The 18,369-nt window shown below is 40.0% G+C and overlaps 1 protein-coding gene across 3 annotated transcripts in view; it reads left to right on the top strand.

Moving 5' to 3' along the window:
* Window positions 1-18,369, top strand: part of FBXL7 (F-box and leucine rich repeat protein 7) — a 186,666-nt gene that overhangs the window by 106,211 nt on the left and 62,086 nt on the right. Inside the window, exon 1 of one of the 3 annotated variants that reach the window (XM_065628815.1) lies at window positions 10,368-10,422. The exons of the other annotated variants lie outside the window; for them this stretch is intronic. Within the exon in view, the coding sequence (XP_065484887.1) occupies window positions 10,389-10,422 (34 nt within the window). The 5' untranslated portion in view covers window positions 10,368-10,388. Of the gene's footprint in view, window positions 1-10,367; window positions 10,423-18,369 lie in introns of those variants that run through there. 3 annotated transcript variants of the gene reach the window in all.

The following is an 18,369-nucleotide window of genomic DNA, read 5'->3' as shown; positions in this document are numbered from 1 at the left end:
AAGTTACTTTGCCCTGTTTGTGTCCTTAGAGCAAAATGGCTAGAAGGTTATTGAAGAGCATCACCCTCCCGTGAGGCATAGCTAGGACCTTAGGACTTAGGAGGGCAGCTGCTGCAGTGCCTTCTTAAACATGTCGTTATTCACTTTGCCACACTGTCAAACTGCAGTGTTCATGAATATTTTAGGACAGATACCTCATAATCTATGAAGTTGTGGTGTTTTGGGCCTTCAGGAAATGCTTTGTGGGTTACTAAAATTGCCAACCAGTTTCATTATGGAAATTATATCATTATAGAGGCAATATAGTTTAACATTTGAAATCCAGTTAATTGAAATGGAAATCTTATAGGAATCTCCTGTGACTACCTTTTGCCAGCTAGGTATGTGTTACATTGAACCTCAGGAGAAGCAAGGATGCTCTATGAGCTTATGCAATGTAATATTGCAAGAAAGCAAATACTTCTTGTTGCTGAATGAGGATTAGATTAGAAAAAACATCATTCACGTTGAGTAACAGGCAGTTTGTGATTAAGGTGATGCTGCCTTTTTGCTGTAGAAAAGGCAGGAGATCAATCTTTCTCTTGAGGTTGTCATCCAAATTTTGCACAGAACAGAGTTTTTCAACATTATCTCGGTGGAATGAATAGTCTTAAATGAAGCAAAAAAACATTCCCAAAGAAACAAGACCAAACTCCCTGAAACAAAGAAATGACAAAAAACACTCATTCAAAAACATCTGCAAGAAACATGGATCGAACTGACAAACTTAAAAATCTTTTCTGAAAGGAGATTGACAGTATCATGTTTAACACCACATGTTTGTATAAATGTGGATATGTATGCATATAGGCCCTTATTAGCCAGCAGTTCTGATTAATATTGAGCGCTTGGAGTGAAGTGTTGATTAGTATGTGTAGTTAATCAGATGTAAGCATCTAACGGACCACTGTCAACAGTTGCTTCCTATTAAATAGTTATATCTATTACAGAAACATGTTGCAGTTTTCTTTCAGTGCTACAGTTAGAATACATGTATTAAAACTCTATTTGTTAAGTAAATTTCAGGCGTGCTTTGCTAAATGCTATCTGTTTTGAGAGAAGCTACTGGTATAACGTTTGGTTGAGTTGCTTCCAATAATAACTATAGCTAATGCCGCTTGCGTATTTGCCAAATGGTCATGATTTTCCTAATGCGTCAAAGTCTAGACTGGACATGGAGAGACTGAAATGCTACCAGCCTGAGCAAGAAGCTTTGCCTTTCACAAAGTTCCTTGTTAATATCCCTATATTTGGTATGGACAATCAATGAAGTTCAGCATTAGAAAAGCTTTTTAAAGGAATTACCTTGTTGTATTCAGCTTTTTTTTGTTGTGCTTTTTAAGTGCTTGTAAGTTTATAGGAAAAATATAGTTTCCAGTCTTGATGCTGCACCTGTAGCGAAGCAGGAACTGTGAAATAGTTTCTTGTAGTTCAGCCAGCCAAAATTTGCAAAAACATGTCTTCCGCAGAAACAACCGATTAATAAAAAGCAACGTACCTGTTATGACCAGACCTTTCTATATATGCTGCAGTTCTGTGTGATGTATCTTCTTGTTAGCAAGTACTGATTTTTTTGCTTGTAGATCTTCAGGTCTTTGCATATGTATGGCTTAAGCTGTATCGCACAAGCTGCCTGCTTCCTGCTCCTTCCTTTTTATCAGCAAGGGCTGTGCCAGTGTCAGTCTTCCAAGTTTGCTTTTTCCCTTCCTGGTATTCTGATTAACTACAGCTCTGCTATTTATTTTATTTTATTTTTTTCTTTTACAGAATTTGTTATTGGCATTTCCATAATACAAAGTTTATGGTCTAGAATTAATTGTTAGATGATTTCATTTGGTAGTAGTGATTTTCTGCAAATTTCCCAGGCAATTTTGAGAGGCCCCAAAATAACATTTTTTGTCTGTATTCATTAACTCTTTCTCTGCTTGTATGGCTGCAGCATTCATTTATGGGTTCTTTGCCATGAAATAATAAAGCGTTCATTGTTATGAAATAGTTTTGTTTGGACTTTTTTTTTTTTGTAATAACATTGTATTTAAACAAAAGGCTGCTTTATGTAATACACTGTTGTAATGATGTTTTAGTCCTTACTTCCAAGGACAAGTGAGGAAAGCAGCAGGAGCCAGACTCTGAGGTTGAACCTTGAACCTGTTTTCAGCATCTAGTTTTAGGGTTTGAACCCAGTGAAATTTCATGATGTCCTGCTTCCAAGGCTGCGTTTTGACTACACCTTATGCTGGTTTTCCCGTTGACATGACTAAGAATTCCCTTAAGCTTTCTCTGAATCCTGAGTGGTATGAGGAAATAAATTATAATATGAACAAGACTTGTAGGACAGGAGTCTTAAGCAGGCTGCAGTCATTTTTACACCGTGCACACCCCCAATTTATCTCTAGGACGATCTTATCTAGCATGTGCCCACTGCTTGATGTGGAAAAAAAGAAGAAATAGCAAAATGTGCTGTAAGTAATTGTCAGATACAGCCCTACACACCAACAATAAACTAGAATTATAATAATTGAAAGCATGAAATTTAAAACAGCCTAGAATGGCTTTTTGAGGGGAAGTTGTAGATTGTCAATTCTTGAAGTCTATTCTTTGTCCTCAAAGCAGTTTTTGCAGGTGCTGGAAAAGACATTGAATTTATCTGATGAGTGATGGTTGTTATTTAAAAAAGTCACGTGTTAGAAAAGCAGGCGCCACTAAACAAGAAGACTTGACAGTTCCATCTGTAATGTTTTTGCTGGCAAAGTAAATCAGATATCGTTCCAAGGTCTGTACAACGCATGCTGCAAACCTCTAACACTGGAAAGAACTTGAGAGTTTAATGTGTTCTGGCTTCATGTTACATAAACAGGGGTCCCCATGGTCCTATATTGATTGGGCTTGTGTTCCACCACTGTTTTTGTGGGTATATGCTAGGCCATAAAATCACATTTTTGTTTTTGCCTGCCAACTCTTTTCTATTGCTTTGTCTATTAGGCTGCAGTGGTAAGTGCTACAGCTGGTGTGCTGAGGGATCCAATGCAGAACAGTCAGACCACTAAATTTCAGGCTGATGAGCCTGGGAAAACCCTTGCAATTGGATAGTACAATTAAATGTATGTCATGAATTGTCAAAATTATTTTATCCTATTTTGAGGATGACTGTGTATCCCCTGGTACCAGCACAGGCTAACATCACAAGCACAACAAACACTTCGCAGCACATCTCTAGCAGCAATAGCCTAATAAAACTACTACTGTTTGTAACCCAGGGGTAATCAGATGGGGAGAGGACCTCGAAGTGAAAGATCGTGTGTTTAGTATGCTACAGTTACTTTATCCATTCCCTTTCTTAGCCTTCAACTTCTGTTTTTCAGTAAAATTATTCATCATCCTTGCACGTGAGTGTGGAATGTGAAGTTTTGGTGAAATCCTTCCTCACTTTCTCAGCTGGTTGACATTTGACTACAGAGTAGTATTCAGGAACTCAGCAAACTTCTAGGAATTTAATTTTTTTCTTTAGCAGGCAGCACTTAAAGTGACTTAATAATGCTTGTACAAAGGAGACTGCAACTTCCATTGCCAGCTTTTACAGTTACTTGTTGTGTTTAGACTTCATTAAAATATTGACTTAACATAAGTATGTATGACACCGGTGTGGTGAAGGACTCTGCAGACTGGCATCCTTAGGCTCAGGATTCAGTTTTTGCGGCCTTCTGCTGCTTCCTGTCGCATACAGCTCTACATCTACATGTGTATCTACATGTCTGGTGGGGACAGACTTTTTATCAGGGCCTGTTACAACAGTGAAAGGGTTAATGGTTTTAAGCTAAAGGAGGGGAGATTCAGACTAGGCATGAGGAAGAAACGTTTTACAATGAGGATGGTGAAACACTGGCCCAGGTTGCCCAGAGCGGTGGTAGATGCCCCATCCCTGGAGACATCCCAGGCCAGGCTGGACGGGGCTCTGAGCAACCTGATCTAGTTGGAGATGTCCCTGCTCATTGCAGGAGGATTGGACTAGATGACTTTTAAAGGTCCCTTCCAACCCAAACTATTCTGTGTTCTCTAGAAGAGCAACTTAAAACCTTTGCTTACTTTTGCAATAGCTTGAAATGCCTCTTTGACACACCTGCTTAGTTGTGTTTTCTTCCCTGTTTCACTTTTGAACACTTCAGCTGCAGATCTTCCTCTGCTGTGCCTTAGCTGTGTTTGCAGCAGTTCCCGCTAGCTTGTGCCCACCTGCCTAGTTAGTTTGATGATGAGGATCAGGCTACACTTGTATAGTAGGGCTTAAATTTAGTAGGGAGTGAAAGGAAGAGGAGAGAGTGATTTTTTTAATTAAACTTTCTTGGCTGTCACCAGTGTCCATGTGAGAAAGGTAATGATAACTCTAGTTTTACTGCCAAGGAGTGAATGACAATGGACTCATTTTTCTTAGGTAATGAAGTCATCGTCTCACCCTCAGCTGTTGTGATATATAAGTTGTTATGGCTAGCATACTTATTTCTCTGTAGATTTTCCTGTGCCAGTCTCACTAGGACTTTATCCCAAAATGATAGATTCTCTGCCTTCCCTTTGCAAATGGGAAAAATGCACTGGTCAGCAAATACTTTTTTTTTTCCTACCTATCTGCAGCTTCTGTTCTTATGATTCCTTCCCTTTCATCTATTTTCAAAATTCTGCCATGTGCTGTGCCATGTGGAAGTAATGATTAATTGACAGAATTAGACAAAATTCAGCATGTTGTTCTGCAACAAGTTAAGCAAAGATTCACCAGGGATGTTTTTGTGGAAGTTATGAACAGCACATCTTAGCACTGGGTAGCGTACCATCCCATTAGGTCAAATCTTTCTTAAATATCTACTGCTTTGTAAGGAAAGGGGATTTTATTCACTTCACTGTGGAGTTAGTGTAAGTATACTGGAATGAGATGATGCCCATGCAAAACTGAACCAAGGAAATTATATTTGAACACTCTTCAGGGGCAGCTGCTGACTCTTGGGGCCCATTGGTAAAACAGTTGCTTATGCAAACTGTGGAAACATAAATATGGAAATAATTTAAAATTAAACTAGAGGGAGTGTTTCTAGCATATATGTGCACTCTCAACTTTTAGTAGGATGATCTTACAATAAAAAGCCTTTCATTCAGTGACTATCATGAGTTTTATGACAGCAAATAGTTGAGAGGCCAAGAACCAGCATGCATTTGGTCATAAATTCTTTGAATTTATGATAATTGGTTATTTTTGGAAATAGCATTCAGGTGTACTTATAACTGAACTTCATAAAATTAAAGTCCATGTAAATTTACATTGTAATATTAATTCATTCAGAGTGGACTGACAGAAGAAGCTATGTAGATGTTTCCTAGGTCATCTATTGTATCTAGTATTTGTAAAGATGCTGTTTACTCTCTGGTTACTTTTCGTGCCAAGGATTGCATTATAAAAGTCATCACTCTAAGGAAAAAGGCTCTTTAATAGTATTTATGAATAAGGATCTTCCATTGTTTTGAGTTCATTTTCTGGTGAGATAAGTAAGACCCCTGTAACAATTGCTCTAGTTAATAAATAATGTCCCGTGTCACTGGAGGGAACATGTTGTGTAAGGAACGACTCACCATTGCCAGGTTAGCTTTCGGGTGTCTAAGCTTTTGCTCTCTCATGTCTTACTGTAGCACTTAATTGTCACAGGAGCAGGAAGCGGCAAACATACTGGGGTCCCTGTTGTGGTGCTATGTATTACAAGTGAAAGCGTTCCCCCAAACCGTTTTTAATTCATATGGGAAGGACAAAGCTGAGGCAGGGAAACTAAAATACGTACAGTTAAACCTCTACTGCATGTAGTTTTCTTAATAATTAGCACAGCTTCTGGAAAGATTCTGTCTTCTGGTTGTCAATTTCCCTGTAGCAACTCCTGTTTCTTCCTGCCTTTATTTGCCCTTTCTTGAATGGGTTTGCATGTGGTGATAGCACGGGGATGCTGAACAAGACAGGCCTCCATGTGACACACACAGCCTAACAATCTGGGATGTTGTATTGGGCTGGCGTGGCAAGGTTTTGGTAGCAAGGACGTTACAGGAGCGGCTGCTGCGAGAAGCTGCTAGAAGATCCCCCCAATGTCTGATAGAGCCAATGCCAGCCGGCTCCAAGATGGACACACTGCTGGCCAAGGCCGAGCCCATCAGTGACAGTGGTAGCACCTCTGGGATAACATATTCAAGAAATGGAGGGAGGAGAGGAATGTGCAACAGCAACTGCAGCCAGAGAGAGGAGTGAAAATTTGTGAAACAGCTCTGCAGACACCAAGGCCAGTGAAGACGGAGGGAGAGGAGATGCTTCAGGCACCAAAGCAGAGACTCCACTGCAGACCATGGTGCAGACCATGGTGAGACCAGCTGTCCCCTGCAGCCCAGGGAGGACTCTACACTGGAGCAGGTGAATGCCTGAAGAAGGAGACTGTGACCCAGTGGGAAGCCCACACTGGATTTGGCTCCTGGCAGGACCTGTGGTCCCCTGGAGAAATAAGCCCAGTCTGGAGCAGGTTTGCTGGCAGGACTCATGACTCCATGGGGACCCAGGCTGGAGCAGTCTGTTCCTGAAGGCCTGCACCCTGTGGAAGGGACTCACATTGGAGATGTTTGTGGAGGACTGTCTCCTGTGGAAGGGACCCCATGCTGGGGAAGAGCAATAGACCAAGGAAGAAGGAATGGCAGAGACGTGTGATGGCCTGGTTGCAACCTCCATTCCCTGTCCCGCTGTGCTGAGGAAGTAGAGAATTGGGGAGTGAAGCTGAGCCTGGGAAGAAGGGACGGGTACGGGGAAGGTGTTTTAAGATTTGTTTTTATTTCTCATTACCCTACTCTGACTTTTGATTGGCAATAAATTAAACTAATTTCCCTGAGTTGAGTCTATTTTCCCATTATGGTAACTGGTGAGTGATCTCCCTGTTCTTAGCTCGACCTGCAAGTTTTTCATTATATTTTCTCTCCCCTGTCCAGCTGAAGAGGGAGAATGATAGAGAGGGTTTGGTGGGCACGTGGTGTCCAGCCAGGGTGAACTCTCTACAAACATATTAATTTCTGGTGGGTTTTAAGTGTCTTATTTCTAATTTTACCTTCCATAACTTTGGCAGACCAAAGTTGTGGGGTTTTTTTTTAATCTGTGTTGAAATACTGTAAAATAACTTCAACTTATAATTTTACTGTAATACAACTTTACACTATTTTAAGAGCTGTGTTGTTTTTGGATACTTCATTCACCTGGAATTTTCCTTGGACTAATAATTTTGCATGTTGTCTTAACATGCTTTCTTTTGTTTTTCACATGCATTCTATAGCTGATGTCTAAGGTGTGATAGTTAATGTCTACCATAATGTGGTGAATTCCTTATCTGTATGTTGCCTAGAAAGTAACTGGCTGTTACATTTGAAAATCAAACTATTTTACAATTTCCTTAATTATCATCATGATGTGTAATTAAATAATCATAATTTCTATTATTTTAACACATGAAAATATATTGTTATTCAGTACTATGTAATTACTTTAAATACATTATCATATTTTTTTTTCTTTAACAATATTTGGAGCTTTTTCTGCTGTTGTTTCAGTTAGTTTTGCCAAGCAGGGTAAGTCTCTTTTTAGTTGGGCAAATGTAAAGAAGTGAGAAGTGAAGAAAATATTAGCCTATTCCTCTTTTTTTTTTTTTAAAGGTGAAGGGAAACACCCCAACTCACCCTATCTCCACTCTCCCCAGATACAAAGAATACAGTGTGGAGTTCAAAGGAGGACAGTCAGACTGAGGTTGAATGTTATATATATTAGAACTGTACTGAATTTAGGATTAATCTTCTCTTCCCCAGCACATGAGTCAGATGCTACAATTTAAAGCAGTGTGAGCTGAAGCAAGTATCTTGTTTTCATTGCGTATCTGGGTTTCTCACTGGCCACTTAAACTGTATGGCTTTGCTGGATGGAATATACAGTGTTTAGATCAATGAGTCATCACGTGCAAAACAGATCATGCCTAAAATGATCATCTCTTCATCTAGAAGTTACAGAAGCACTTTCAGCAAAAGCTTATAATTGTGGTGAAGAATTTCACCACTAAGCTTGGCGTGTAGTTTACTTTTGCAAAGTCAAGGAGCAGGGCTTCTAGCAGCACTTTGCAGGCCTGCTGGCACGTTGGGTCAATTAGTTGCAGCCTAGTGGCTACGGCAAAAAAATTTCTGAGGCGAGCATCATTTAGTTGTCCCTTTGTTTTCTTCAAAGTGGGACCACTTGCTCTCATGAATGAACATCACAAAAATTTCCTACTTGCTTGTGGGATTTGACCCACTGAAAACACAAAACACAAGCACAGCATATTATCATTATATCTGCTGCTATAGCTGAGTGAAGCAGTGAACTGAAACCCTTTGATGCTACAGAGAACAGGCACAGCTGTAAACCAGCTGAAAATCTGCACAGCAACTACTGCTGCTGCACACCCAGAAGGCTCTAGTTGTACCGTAACCAGCCAAAACACTTCTAGAAAAGTCTCTGCATTTCAGGAACGATACTTCTGCCCTGGCTTGTAGAGTAGTTTTGTTACATGGGTGTCCTCCACAGGGCCTACGTGATCTGGAACTTGGCCCTTGTAGGCTGGACCTACCTCAGAGTTGCTGATCAGGCAGGATCTGGGTTTTGGAGCTTAGTGAGTAAACTGCTCAGTGTCTCAGACCCTCCTTTATGTTCAAGGACATAAAGTTATGATTATTATTACAAATAAATGTTCCAGCTTTAAATCAATGTTCTCATTTCTCCTAAGAGTATTTATGGTCAGCATAATTAATCATGTAAGCAGTCAAAACTGACAGCAGTTATTTGACGGAGGAAATCACACAAGGAAAGAAAAATTGGCAAGAGGTTGTGGGAATACTGAAGTGGCCTTCTGCATTGTTAGATGTGACAGTTTTGTTCATTGTTTCCCTTGGACCGTCCTTTATCTTCTCACTAGTCAGCTGAATAGCTTTGTGCCTGCTGTGTTTCAGCGAGGTTGGGACACAGGGCCGTGCGATGATCACACAATTGTGCGCGAAGCTTCAGCTCCTGTATTCTTGCCATAGAACAAAAAGGCTATTGTTTCCAACCTAATAATAAAGCAGGAAAAAAATCACAGAGGTCTTTCCTCTAGATAGAAGGCTAGCTTAGCAATAGGTAGGAAAGAGCTAGCAAGGAGTTTATCTACTGGAAATGGCTTCTCCAGTTTGCATTTTCATTTCATCTTCTTCTACTGATGACTAGAGAAGATACTTAATAACACAACTGCAAAATCAGATAGGGTAGATTTCTGACTGTGAGTAGTCTAGCACTGGAAACTGGAAGCAAGATGAGCCTTTTGATGCCTGATGGGTGGTGCTCCACTTCCTTTTGAAAGAAGGGAAGGTAACACCTGAGCTAAATTTCCTTTGTCTCAAACGGGTTACTGAAAAAAAAGTATTTTGATTGAAATGTGGAAGACCTCAGTGTGGTGGACTGAATAATCAGGCTTTCGTTCTAATGCTGTTACAGGGTAGAAATGGAAGTATGATGGGCTATCTGGAGAAGAAGTGGCCGAAGGATGCATCATGCATCTGGTTTAGCAAGCAAAGAGTTTAGATAATACTAGCAATTTCACTTGGGAAGTTAATTAAAAGCTAGTAGTATGTCCCAATTATTAATTAAATTACTTGTTTTACTTGTTCCTTTTAATTCTTATGATATAGATTGACTGGACAAAGTAGAATAGTTAATACAGCATGTTGAAAGATCAGGATGAAATCATCCATATTTTTCTAAATTATCAGGACTTGGTTTAGACTATAGGAGTGTTTTAGGCAAGACTGATTATCTTCCTGTGTTTATGCAATTCCTTGCACACTGATGTTTGCATTCAAACATCATGTCAATTTAGGTTATGTATAATACTTAAATTGATGTAGCACCCAGCTCCCACTGGCATGACTTGTGGAAGCAAATACTTTTGACTTGGCGTTAGAGTTGTGTCATCTCAGCAAGCAACTGTGGTGGTTTGGCATAGAAATATTTTTCATGAAGGCAAGTGTAAAGAGGTTTGGGCCTTGTCTCACTGCTGCTTAAGCAGGTTTTCTATTTGCTTCTTTGAGTGTGCTGGTTATTAATATGGCTAGGAGATTGAGCTGCTTATTCTAACTTAATGGATTATGATTTTTCTTTTTTTCAGTAGCCTTTGAAAGTTTTCAAATGTGAATTTTTAGTCTGGTCCTCAAACATCTTTGGGGTGGGATGGACTATGAAGAGGGAACATGAGGTCAGTCATGCAGCATGTACGTGTCCTTCTGAGCTGGTAGGAGGAGGAATGCACTTGGCAGCAGATCCCTCAGCAGCAGCAGGTAAGTGGCTGCTCTTTTGGCTAAAGAGTGGGAAGTGACTGTGTGAGGCTTGACAGAGCTGTCACAGGCACACGTGACTACGACTGCTGTGTGGACATGCATTGTCATTTTAGTGAGATATCTAGATGTCTGGAAGAGATGCGCAGAGAGAGAAAACGATGCCCCAAGGGACAGAGTCCAAAAAACCCAGCCTAGTCAGTCTTAGAGCAGTGAAGTGACTGTCACTTCATTTCCTGCTAATTTTTTTATCAGATTCTCAAAGTTTTTTTCTTTTAACTTGCAAATTTTGATCCTTTACTGCTCCAGACACTGTTAAGTTTCATTTCAAGGACAGCAAATTTTGGTGCATCAGCAGAGGCTGGCTCACCTACAGAAACACAGATGTGACAGGCAGTTGCATTCTTCTTTGGGCAAAATAATGAAGTTGTTACAACACAAGCAGCTACTTTCTAATAATTCTAAATTAATATCTCCTACAGCTGAGTTTCATGGGAGAGGCTCTGTTATTGTTTTATTTTGTTTCGGTTTGTTTTTTGGATTTTTTGACAACTGACCGATCTGAGCAATGTGATTGGAAAGAACAGTTGCTTCTACTATCCTAATGCTGCTTTGAGGCAAAGATTTTACTTCCAGTTCTTTTAGAACTGACAAAGGCAAGATGCTAATAGTTTGTGCTGCCTAGTTTGTTCAGTTTGGATGTGGACTAATGAACCTTGTTCGCAGTGGTGCTGAACCGGCATTTAGTTTCCTTTGATGGTGTTTTTCAAGAGACTGCTTACAGTTTGTCTCTGAACAGACTGCACATGGGTACTGATCTCCTGCTCTTCTGCCCCTACTAAAAGACAGTTTGCCCATATTGTGCTCTTATGCCAGTAGGGTTTTAACATGGTTTAGCTGACTAAAGAAGGCAGCTGTCTTTCTGCTTTGTGTGTCTTAATGGAAAACTTCATCTGCTTTCACTTGAACTTTGATATAGTCACGGGCAGGTACAGAGCGGTATTTTGTCCTCCTTAAGCCAACAGTAAATCCAGCCATTTTTACCTTTCATTGCTTTTGAGTATTTTAAACTGAGCCTGTACAGGTTGACCACATGGAAACAAAAAGACCATGCTTAAACTAAGAGTTCATGGCTTGTAAAATGGTAATCAAAGCAAGCCAATGAACCTGAAGAGCTGCTAGATTCGAGACTTCCTTTTTAACATGCTTTGAGTCTTGCTGTGCAAATCTCGTCTCCAGTTTTGGGTTGGTTAGTACTTGTGAGAAACAATAGCACTTTCTTTTTACTGTTCACACAGTAACTGTTTTGAGAAATGATTGGGTGATTAAAGGCCCTGGAGTTGTCTGCAACCTTGTGGTGTTTCTGTATACATATAACAAACACATTTATCAATATACAGTTTTCAATAGCCAGGCAGACAGTTGTTCCACAGTGAGAAAGTGAAGCGAGCAGTTGAATAAAAACCCTGCTGTCATTTGGCAACTCTATCCTGAGCAAAGCCTGTAGTTATGTTAGAGACCACTAATGTTTGGTATGTTGTTGGCAAACTGCTCTTTTTTTTTTTTTTTTTTTTTTTTGTGGTGGCAGATCCCCAAGTGTCTGTATGCTGCAGCACACAGCAGTCACTGTAGCCAGAATTCGCATACACATACTTCTGACTTAAAGCACTTTCCCTCTTTTCATAGAGGGATAGTTTAGGATAGGAGCTATTTGGTTTATACTTATTTTTGTCCTGTCATATTCCTTTCCTAGCTCAGTTTATAATTCCCTGGACTTTCATGTGCAGATAACAGACATTGAAATCTCTGCATTGTTTTAATCTTAATCAAGTACTATTGTTTTTATTTTGAGGCCGTTTTTAAATGTTTTCCCAACATCTCTGCTTTTTTAGAAGGTTTTTAAGAGCCATTAGTGATAGCAGTGATTCTGTAAAATACTGACTGCAAGATTTTTTCTCTTATTTTCTTTTTTCCTTTTTTCTCTTTTCTTTTTTCTCTTTTGTCTTTTCTTTTTTTTCTTTTTTCTTTCTTCTTTTCTCTTTTTTTCTTTCTTTTTTCTTCTTCCTCCTTCCTTCTTCCTTCTTTCTTTTTTAAAAATTTTTTTCCTTTTATTGCTAAGGTTGTTGGAGTCTTGAAGATCACGCAGCAGCACTGAAAGTTTGCAGGTGTTAAAATGGAAATCCTAGAATTATCTTTGTCCTTAGATGGTAGGAAACAAAACTGTTTTTAAAAAAACAAAACCAAACTTTTTCGATTTGTAGTTTTATTTGGTAAGCTGTAAACACTAAAGACCTGAATTCTACTAAACTTACTTAGACATTGTAGTACTGGGTGTTATTGTCTCTCTTTGCACTTGAAAGGAACTGCATGCAGGGGAATGAATACAAGCACCAGTCTGATCTCCAATCCTAACCTGAAACTTGGCCTAGGAACAGAAATGTTCAAAATGATTTTACAGGATCTGGGCCTCAGTCAAGCTCTGAGAAATGAGGTGACTAGTTCAGTTTCCATCTTAACCATGCAAGCCTGTGCATTTTCACATCTTTGTGACCCTTAAGTCAAACAAAACTAGACATTTCTGGCTTCTTCTTTTGTATTGTAATGCAGGTCAGAAAGCAACAGGATTCCAGGAGTGGCATGCCTATGAAGATAAATGTTGCCAAGTTCCTCACAGCCTTGATTTGAGCTGCATATGTACACTGGTGATTGAGATATGTACAAGCTGTCCTGGGGTGCTCATAGGAAAGGAGGGAGTTGCTGCTTTGAGTATATAACACTTTATAGTGCGAGATTCTTTTTTCGTGACTTTTTGCATTGAAAGTTCTGCTCTAGAAGAGAGGGGAAAAACCTGCGTTATAGGAAGGGAACAAAACAATCTGCTTTTCGATAACCATATGTCAAAGATCATGGAAAGCAGTTGCGTATAAAAATCCTTCTTTAGGCACTGTTCTGAAGTTGTATTCAAACCATTTTCTTGACAGTTCATGGAAACTTAGGATGCAGCTTTGCATGGCTGTGATTTAGCTGCATAGCTCTGCTCAAACTAGGATTTTGCCTTTGTTTTGATCTATAAATTCATATTATCCTAATCCAGCTAAGCAATGTAAATTGCCTATTTCTCATGCCTGGCATTCCCAAACTTGCCTATGTTCATCTTTTCAATCTAGAGTATCACAATACGTTGTGTGAACTAGTATCTTTCTACAAATTTGTTACCATTCTCTCCACGTGTCTATTTATTGAAGCACCTTATACCATTTCATAGCGGTATGGCTTCATTGCCATGTTCCTGGTTATTCTTCCCTATCTTGCTTCATTGAGTCTTGGCTAAAATAGGAGGATAAATTCTCTGGGGCAGAGCCTGTCTGCACTGAGAAGAAGTGGCATAAAATAACATAAATATCTGAATCAAGAGGGTAGGTACGGATGGATAGCTTACAAGACAAAGGAGACTTTCAGTAGAGGAATGTTTTTAATTGCTTGCTTTGTTTTAGTGGGATCAGAACAAGTTAGGAGCTCTTCTGAAAAATGTGTGATTTTCATCTTAATAAAGCGTATCTTGATTTCTCCAGTTAGCTAGTCATTCTTTGTTTGGGAGGCTGAAACTGCTGCAGATAATAATTTGTGACTTTAGGAAGTGTTAGTCCTCTGAAAAGATCTGAAAGTTGCTTAGCTGAACTTGCAGCACTCCAAGGGCTGCTGCAGGCTTGGTGGCACTGGAGACCCTGGCAAACGAGCAGGTTTCCAACCACCGAGACCTGCAGTCTTAACTCAGGTAGCAGAAACTGGTGCTCAAAGAGACTAGCAGTGCCTTACATAGCCTTATTTTTCATCAGTCCAGGAGGGACTTGTTGGCATATTAGTAAATTATTTTAGGACACTGTTTTGTTATTTAATACAAGCTTGGCAAAGCATCAGACAAAACAATTCTTCAGTTCTCCCTGGGCCATTGTTATTTCCCTCTAATCTTCCCCAAAGTCTCTTACAGTATCCAGCTTCTCTTCGGTATCTTCTGTCAACCCTTTTGCCAAAAAAACCCAAAACACCCGAAACAAAACAAAACAACAAAACCACACACAAAACAAACAAACAAACAAAAACCAACCAACGAAAAAACAAAAAAACCCAAACAAGCAAAAAAAAACCCCAAACCAACCAAAAACCCACAACAAACAAAACAAAACCAAAAACCCCCCAAAAAAACGAACCAAACAAAAAACCAAACAAAAACCAGCCCAAAACCTGACCCCTAGCCCACCACATATGATAATTGTGTGGGCATTGTGTTCTGTTCCAGTGCTGTATTGTCCAAGATGGAATCTCCTCTGGATACCCATGTGGTTTTAGTCATCTACTTTTTCATGACTAGGTCTTAGATAACAATAAAAGTGTGTATTTTATACGGCTATAATTTGCACCAGTGTGTACACTTATGTAGAAAAGCTATGCATGTTTTTTTCACTACAACATCTTTCTGCTAGTGGTGCTGGATGTTCCCTTTCCATTCCTAGACCCTCACAGGTCTTTTCTACCCCTCTCATGGTTAGAGACACCACCTTGTCTTCCCTGCCATTCAGTACCACTGCAGCTACTCACCTCATTGTGTGAATGAACAGAAATGGATGTGAGATGACCCTTAGAGGCAAGAAAACATTCATTAACAGCACTGAGCAGCTTTCACATGAGGAATAACTTTGTTTGCTCCATGGAAACAACATTCCTCACTAACACCATTATATATGCAAACTTGTTAAGCTCTTTAAAAGGCTCAAGCCTGTGAGTTGCCTGATGTTGTAAATTGCTATGGAAGTCATGGGGAGTTACAGCAGGTGTTGCTTGCTTGCAAGAGGCGTTAAGGATCCTAGACGAGCGAAGGAGATGCTGGTGTATGTATTTACAGTGTTCATGGGACTGTTGCATGTTAAATACAAATTTTAAGCACAGCAAGAGACTGATTAATCTCCCTTAATTAGAAATCTGGTATGTGAGGGAAGGGGGAAAGCCTTCTTCTGTTGAGTAACAGCAAGATATGCTCTTAGCATAACTTACTGTAGAAGCCTGGTAGTTAAATCTCCCAGATCACAAAAGTGACAGTTAAGGCTACAGAAGAGACTTATTACAGATCCTGAATTTTCCTGTGAGTGCAGAAATATGGTCATATCTCTTCCTGAGCTGTACAAAGAGCTTGCAAACTTCTGTTAGCTAAGTGTACAGTAAATTAATTTATTGACTTAGTATGCTTTAGGTGGCAGCTGCCAGCAGGTAGGATGGGAATAAATGGAGAAATAAAATGTGTTTGTGGTGAAAGATAATGACTTCATGTAGTATTAGATGAGTGTGAGAATGTTTGCCTTTAAGACAGCCACCAGTGAGAAGAGAAAGTAGAGCTAGATCTGAAACGGATCCTTCTTTCATGCTTAGCTCCTTTCTCAGCATTTTGGGCACTACTGGTGAACTTTGCAGGGTTGCTCAGCCTTCTCTCAGACTTTGCAAAGTGTGTAGTACATCTCTGCTCCCAAGTCTGAAGGTCTCAAGTGTACTTAAAACTTGAGTTGTTTGGGAAGTTTGGGCTGATGCTTATGCTTGGCCCAGGTCTTCCTGTAGTACTGCAAAGCTGTGGGGCTTTTTTATTTTTAACTTTTATTTTCTATTTTTCCTAAGTTCAGAGCAAGAAAACTTGTCTCTCAATCAATACTTTAATGGAAGTCAGGTGATTGCCACAGATCTTCTGGTTATAGCAGACAATAAGCTAAGCTGCTTGCAAATAGTATTTCTATTGCCCTCCCCATGCCAGCCATGGCACAGATTGACAGAGCTAATGGATTCCAAGGCTTCTGTATAATCCAGTTTCGCACTGCTTGAGTCCATACCCTTTAGAAACATTGTTTATTTTAATTTCCCCTCTTCCTGTTGTTCCAGGCATTTTTAAACGGTGTGTATACAAGTATGTATATTTAAAATAAAAACTACATCCGTGCACTTATATGTTTAATTGCCTGTGCTATCAAAATTCATCAGTAAGACTTGTTAGTAATATACTGTAGAACTGGAGATGGGTGAGAGCAGATGGTTCGCACTGAAATGCCTCTTGCCTTCTGGATGAGCTTAACAGGCCAAGGTTTGAATGCAAAGTTATAGTACTTGATCCTAGGGCTTAATTCAAAGGCATCGCTGCAGATAAAGCCAAGCATCTTGATTCAGAGAGAGCACATCTGTGTGTTCCTGGACCAGGCTCTTGTTTTTCCCTTTAATCATTTGAAATTTAATGAGGGAAGATAAAGCATTTAAGTAGCCTAATATTTTCAGAGATAGGTGTCAAAGGTACAGTTCTGTCTCTTGACACGGGGTATGTTTCTGATAAGAGAACTTTTTCCCGTTGGAAAATGCTGACCTGATGGAATCAAAATTTTGTAATAGGAAAACTTGTGTCTGGGGAAGCAGAGGAACCATCTGTTTTTGAAATGGCCAGAAGTTCAGTTAGTAAGGGTATTTGTCTGAGACATGGGAGACATGCAGCCAAATCTGATCTCTCCTTGAGCAAGGCAAATCCCAGTTTTCAGGAAAACATCCTTGAAGTCACGTGTTTTTACCCCAATGTGAAGTAAAAAAATATTCTGTTGACTAAATGGTTTGCTGTCACTACTCAGTATCTGGGGCAGAAAGAGCACCTTGCAGGAAAACAGACACCACTAAATGCCTCAGCAGAGGCGTGTTGTGTGTTGTGTTCGTCATTCAGGGGGTTTTCATCAAGGCTGCAGACGTGCTGCTGCAGTGGAGCCGAGCCATGACGCAGTGCCCAGGAGGTGCAGTGCTGCACAGTAAAGCTGAACCATCATCTGTTTCAGTGCTGCCGTGGGCTGGAGAGATGCCCGTACCCATTTCACAGACCAAGAGAGTGGTCGCTGACTGCTCAAATGTGGCTGGGGTTCTCCAGGGAGAGCTGTCTTCCTCACAGCTTCCTTCTGCTGTTTCGCAGCCCACAGAATCACAAAGACAAATACCTTTGTGTGCTCCTGGTGCTGGAGGCACAAGCCTCTGAAGTCTTTCTTTGCAGGTTGAAGCGGTTTTGCTAATAGCACAGATTCTCAAACTAATGTTATTTGTACATGGTAGAAGTGTATTTCTATAGAAGCATTCACTGCAGGTAATAATAAAATTTAATAGCTTTTTATCCCATCAAGAAGCTCTCAAGCAGGCTAAGTATATGAGGGGCTGGATTAGAAAACTTAATTTAATGCTGAAGTGGAAAGGCTTTGCATTGTAACGAAGTAATTTATAAGTTTCCCCTGCTCCCTGCAGGCATAGTCTGTAGGTTTTTGAAGATTAAAAACTTCAGCAGTATTAAATGAGTTTCTTCTCAGTAAAAAAACTCTCATACTTCACACCAAATACAGGTCTCCCATGCAGTGCTCAACAGCAAATGGAACTGAGTGAGAGTATGTTTTTTTACAGAAGTTCTGCACGTTCAGCATCCTGCTTGTGAAGAACAAGCTTCAGTTGTGGGTCTGGACAGTCAGGATCCCTTTCATATGTACTCCATGGCACTGATTTTGGGGGATGACTGTGAAGCTGTCCATCTTTCTGGGGTAATCTTGACAGACTGTCCTAGAGCATGCACTTCTGACAAAACAACTTTAAGCAGCTCTTAGTGTAAATTATTCCCCGAGCTGTCGCATCACTAGGAGTATTTGGTGCTTCCTGGTTAACTTCCAGCAACACAAAGTCCTGAACTTGTGCCACATGGACTTGTAGTTCAAGGAAACAAGCCTCTGTTAGGATAGACACCGGGAGGTGTTTTCATAAAGAAGGTTTTTAACCATTTTTTTTTTAATTACTATCATTTTTCAGACTATAAAATGTGTTTGAGAAGCGAGATTATCAGTTACAATATGAATCAGCAGGTGATCAGTTACACGAAGTTCGACTAGCAGCCAGTTACCAGTGGTACCC

Source organism: Caloenas nicobarica, chromosome 2, assembly GCF_036013445.1.
Source record: "Caloenas nicobarica isolate bCalNic1 chromosome 2, bCalNic1.hap1, whole genome shotgun sequence".
Lineage (NCBI taxonomy): Eukaryota > Metazoa > Chordata > Aves > Columbiformes > Columbidae > Caloenas > Caloenas nicobarica.
Note: the sequence above shows the minus strand (reverse complement) of the source record. Positions and strands in the feature narration are given on the sequence as shown.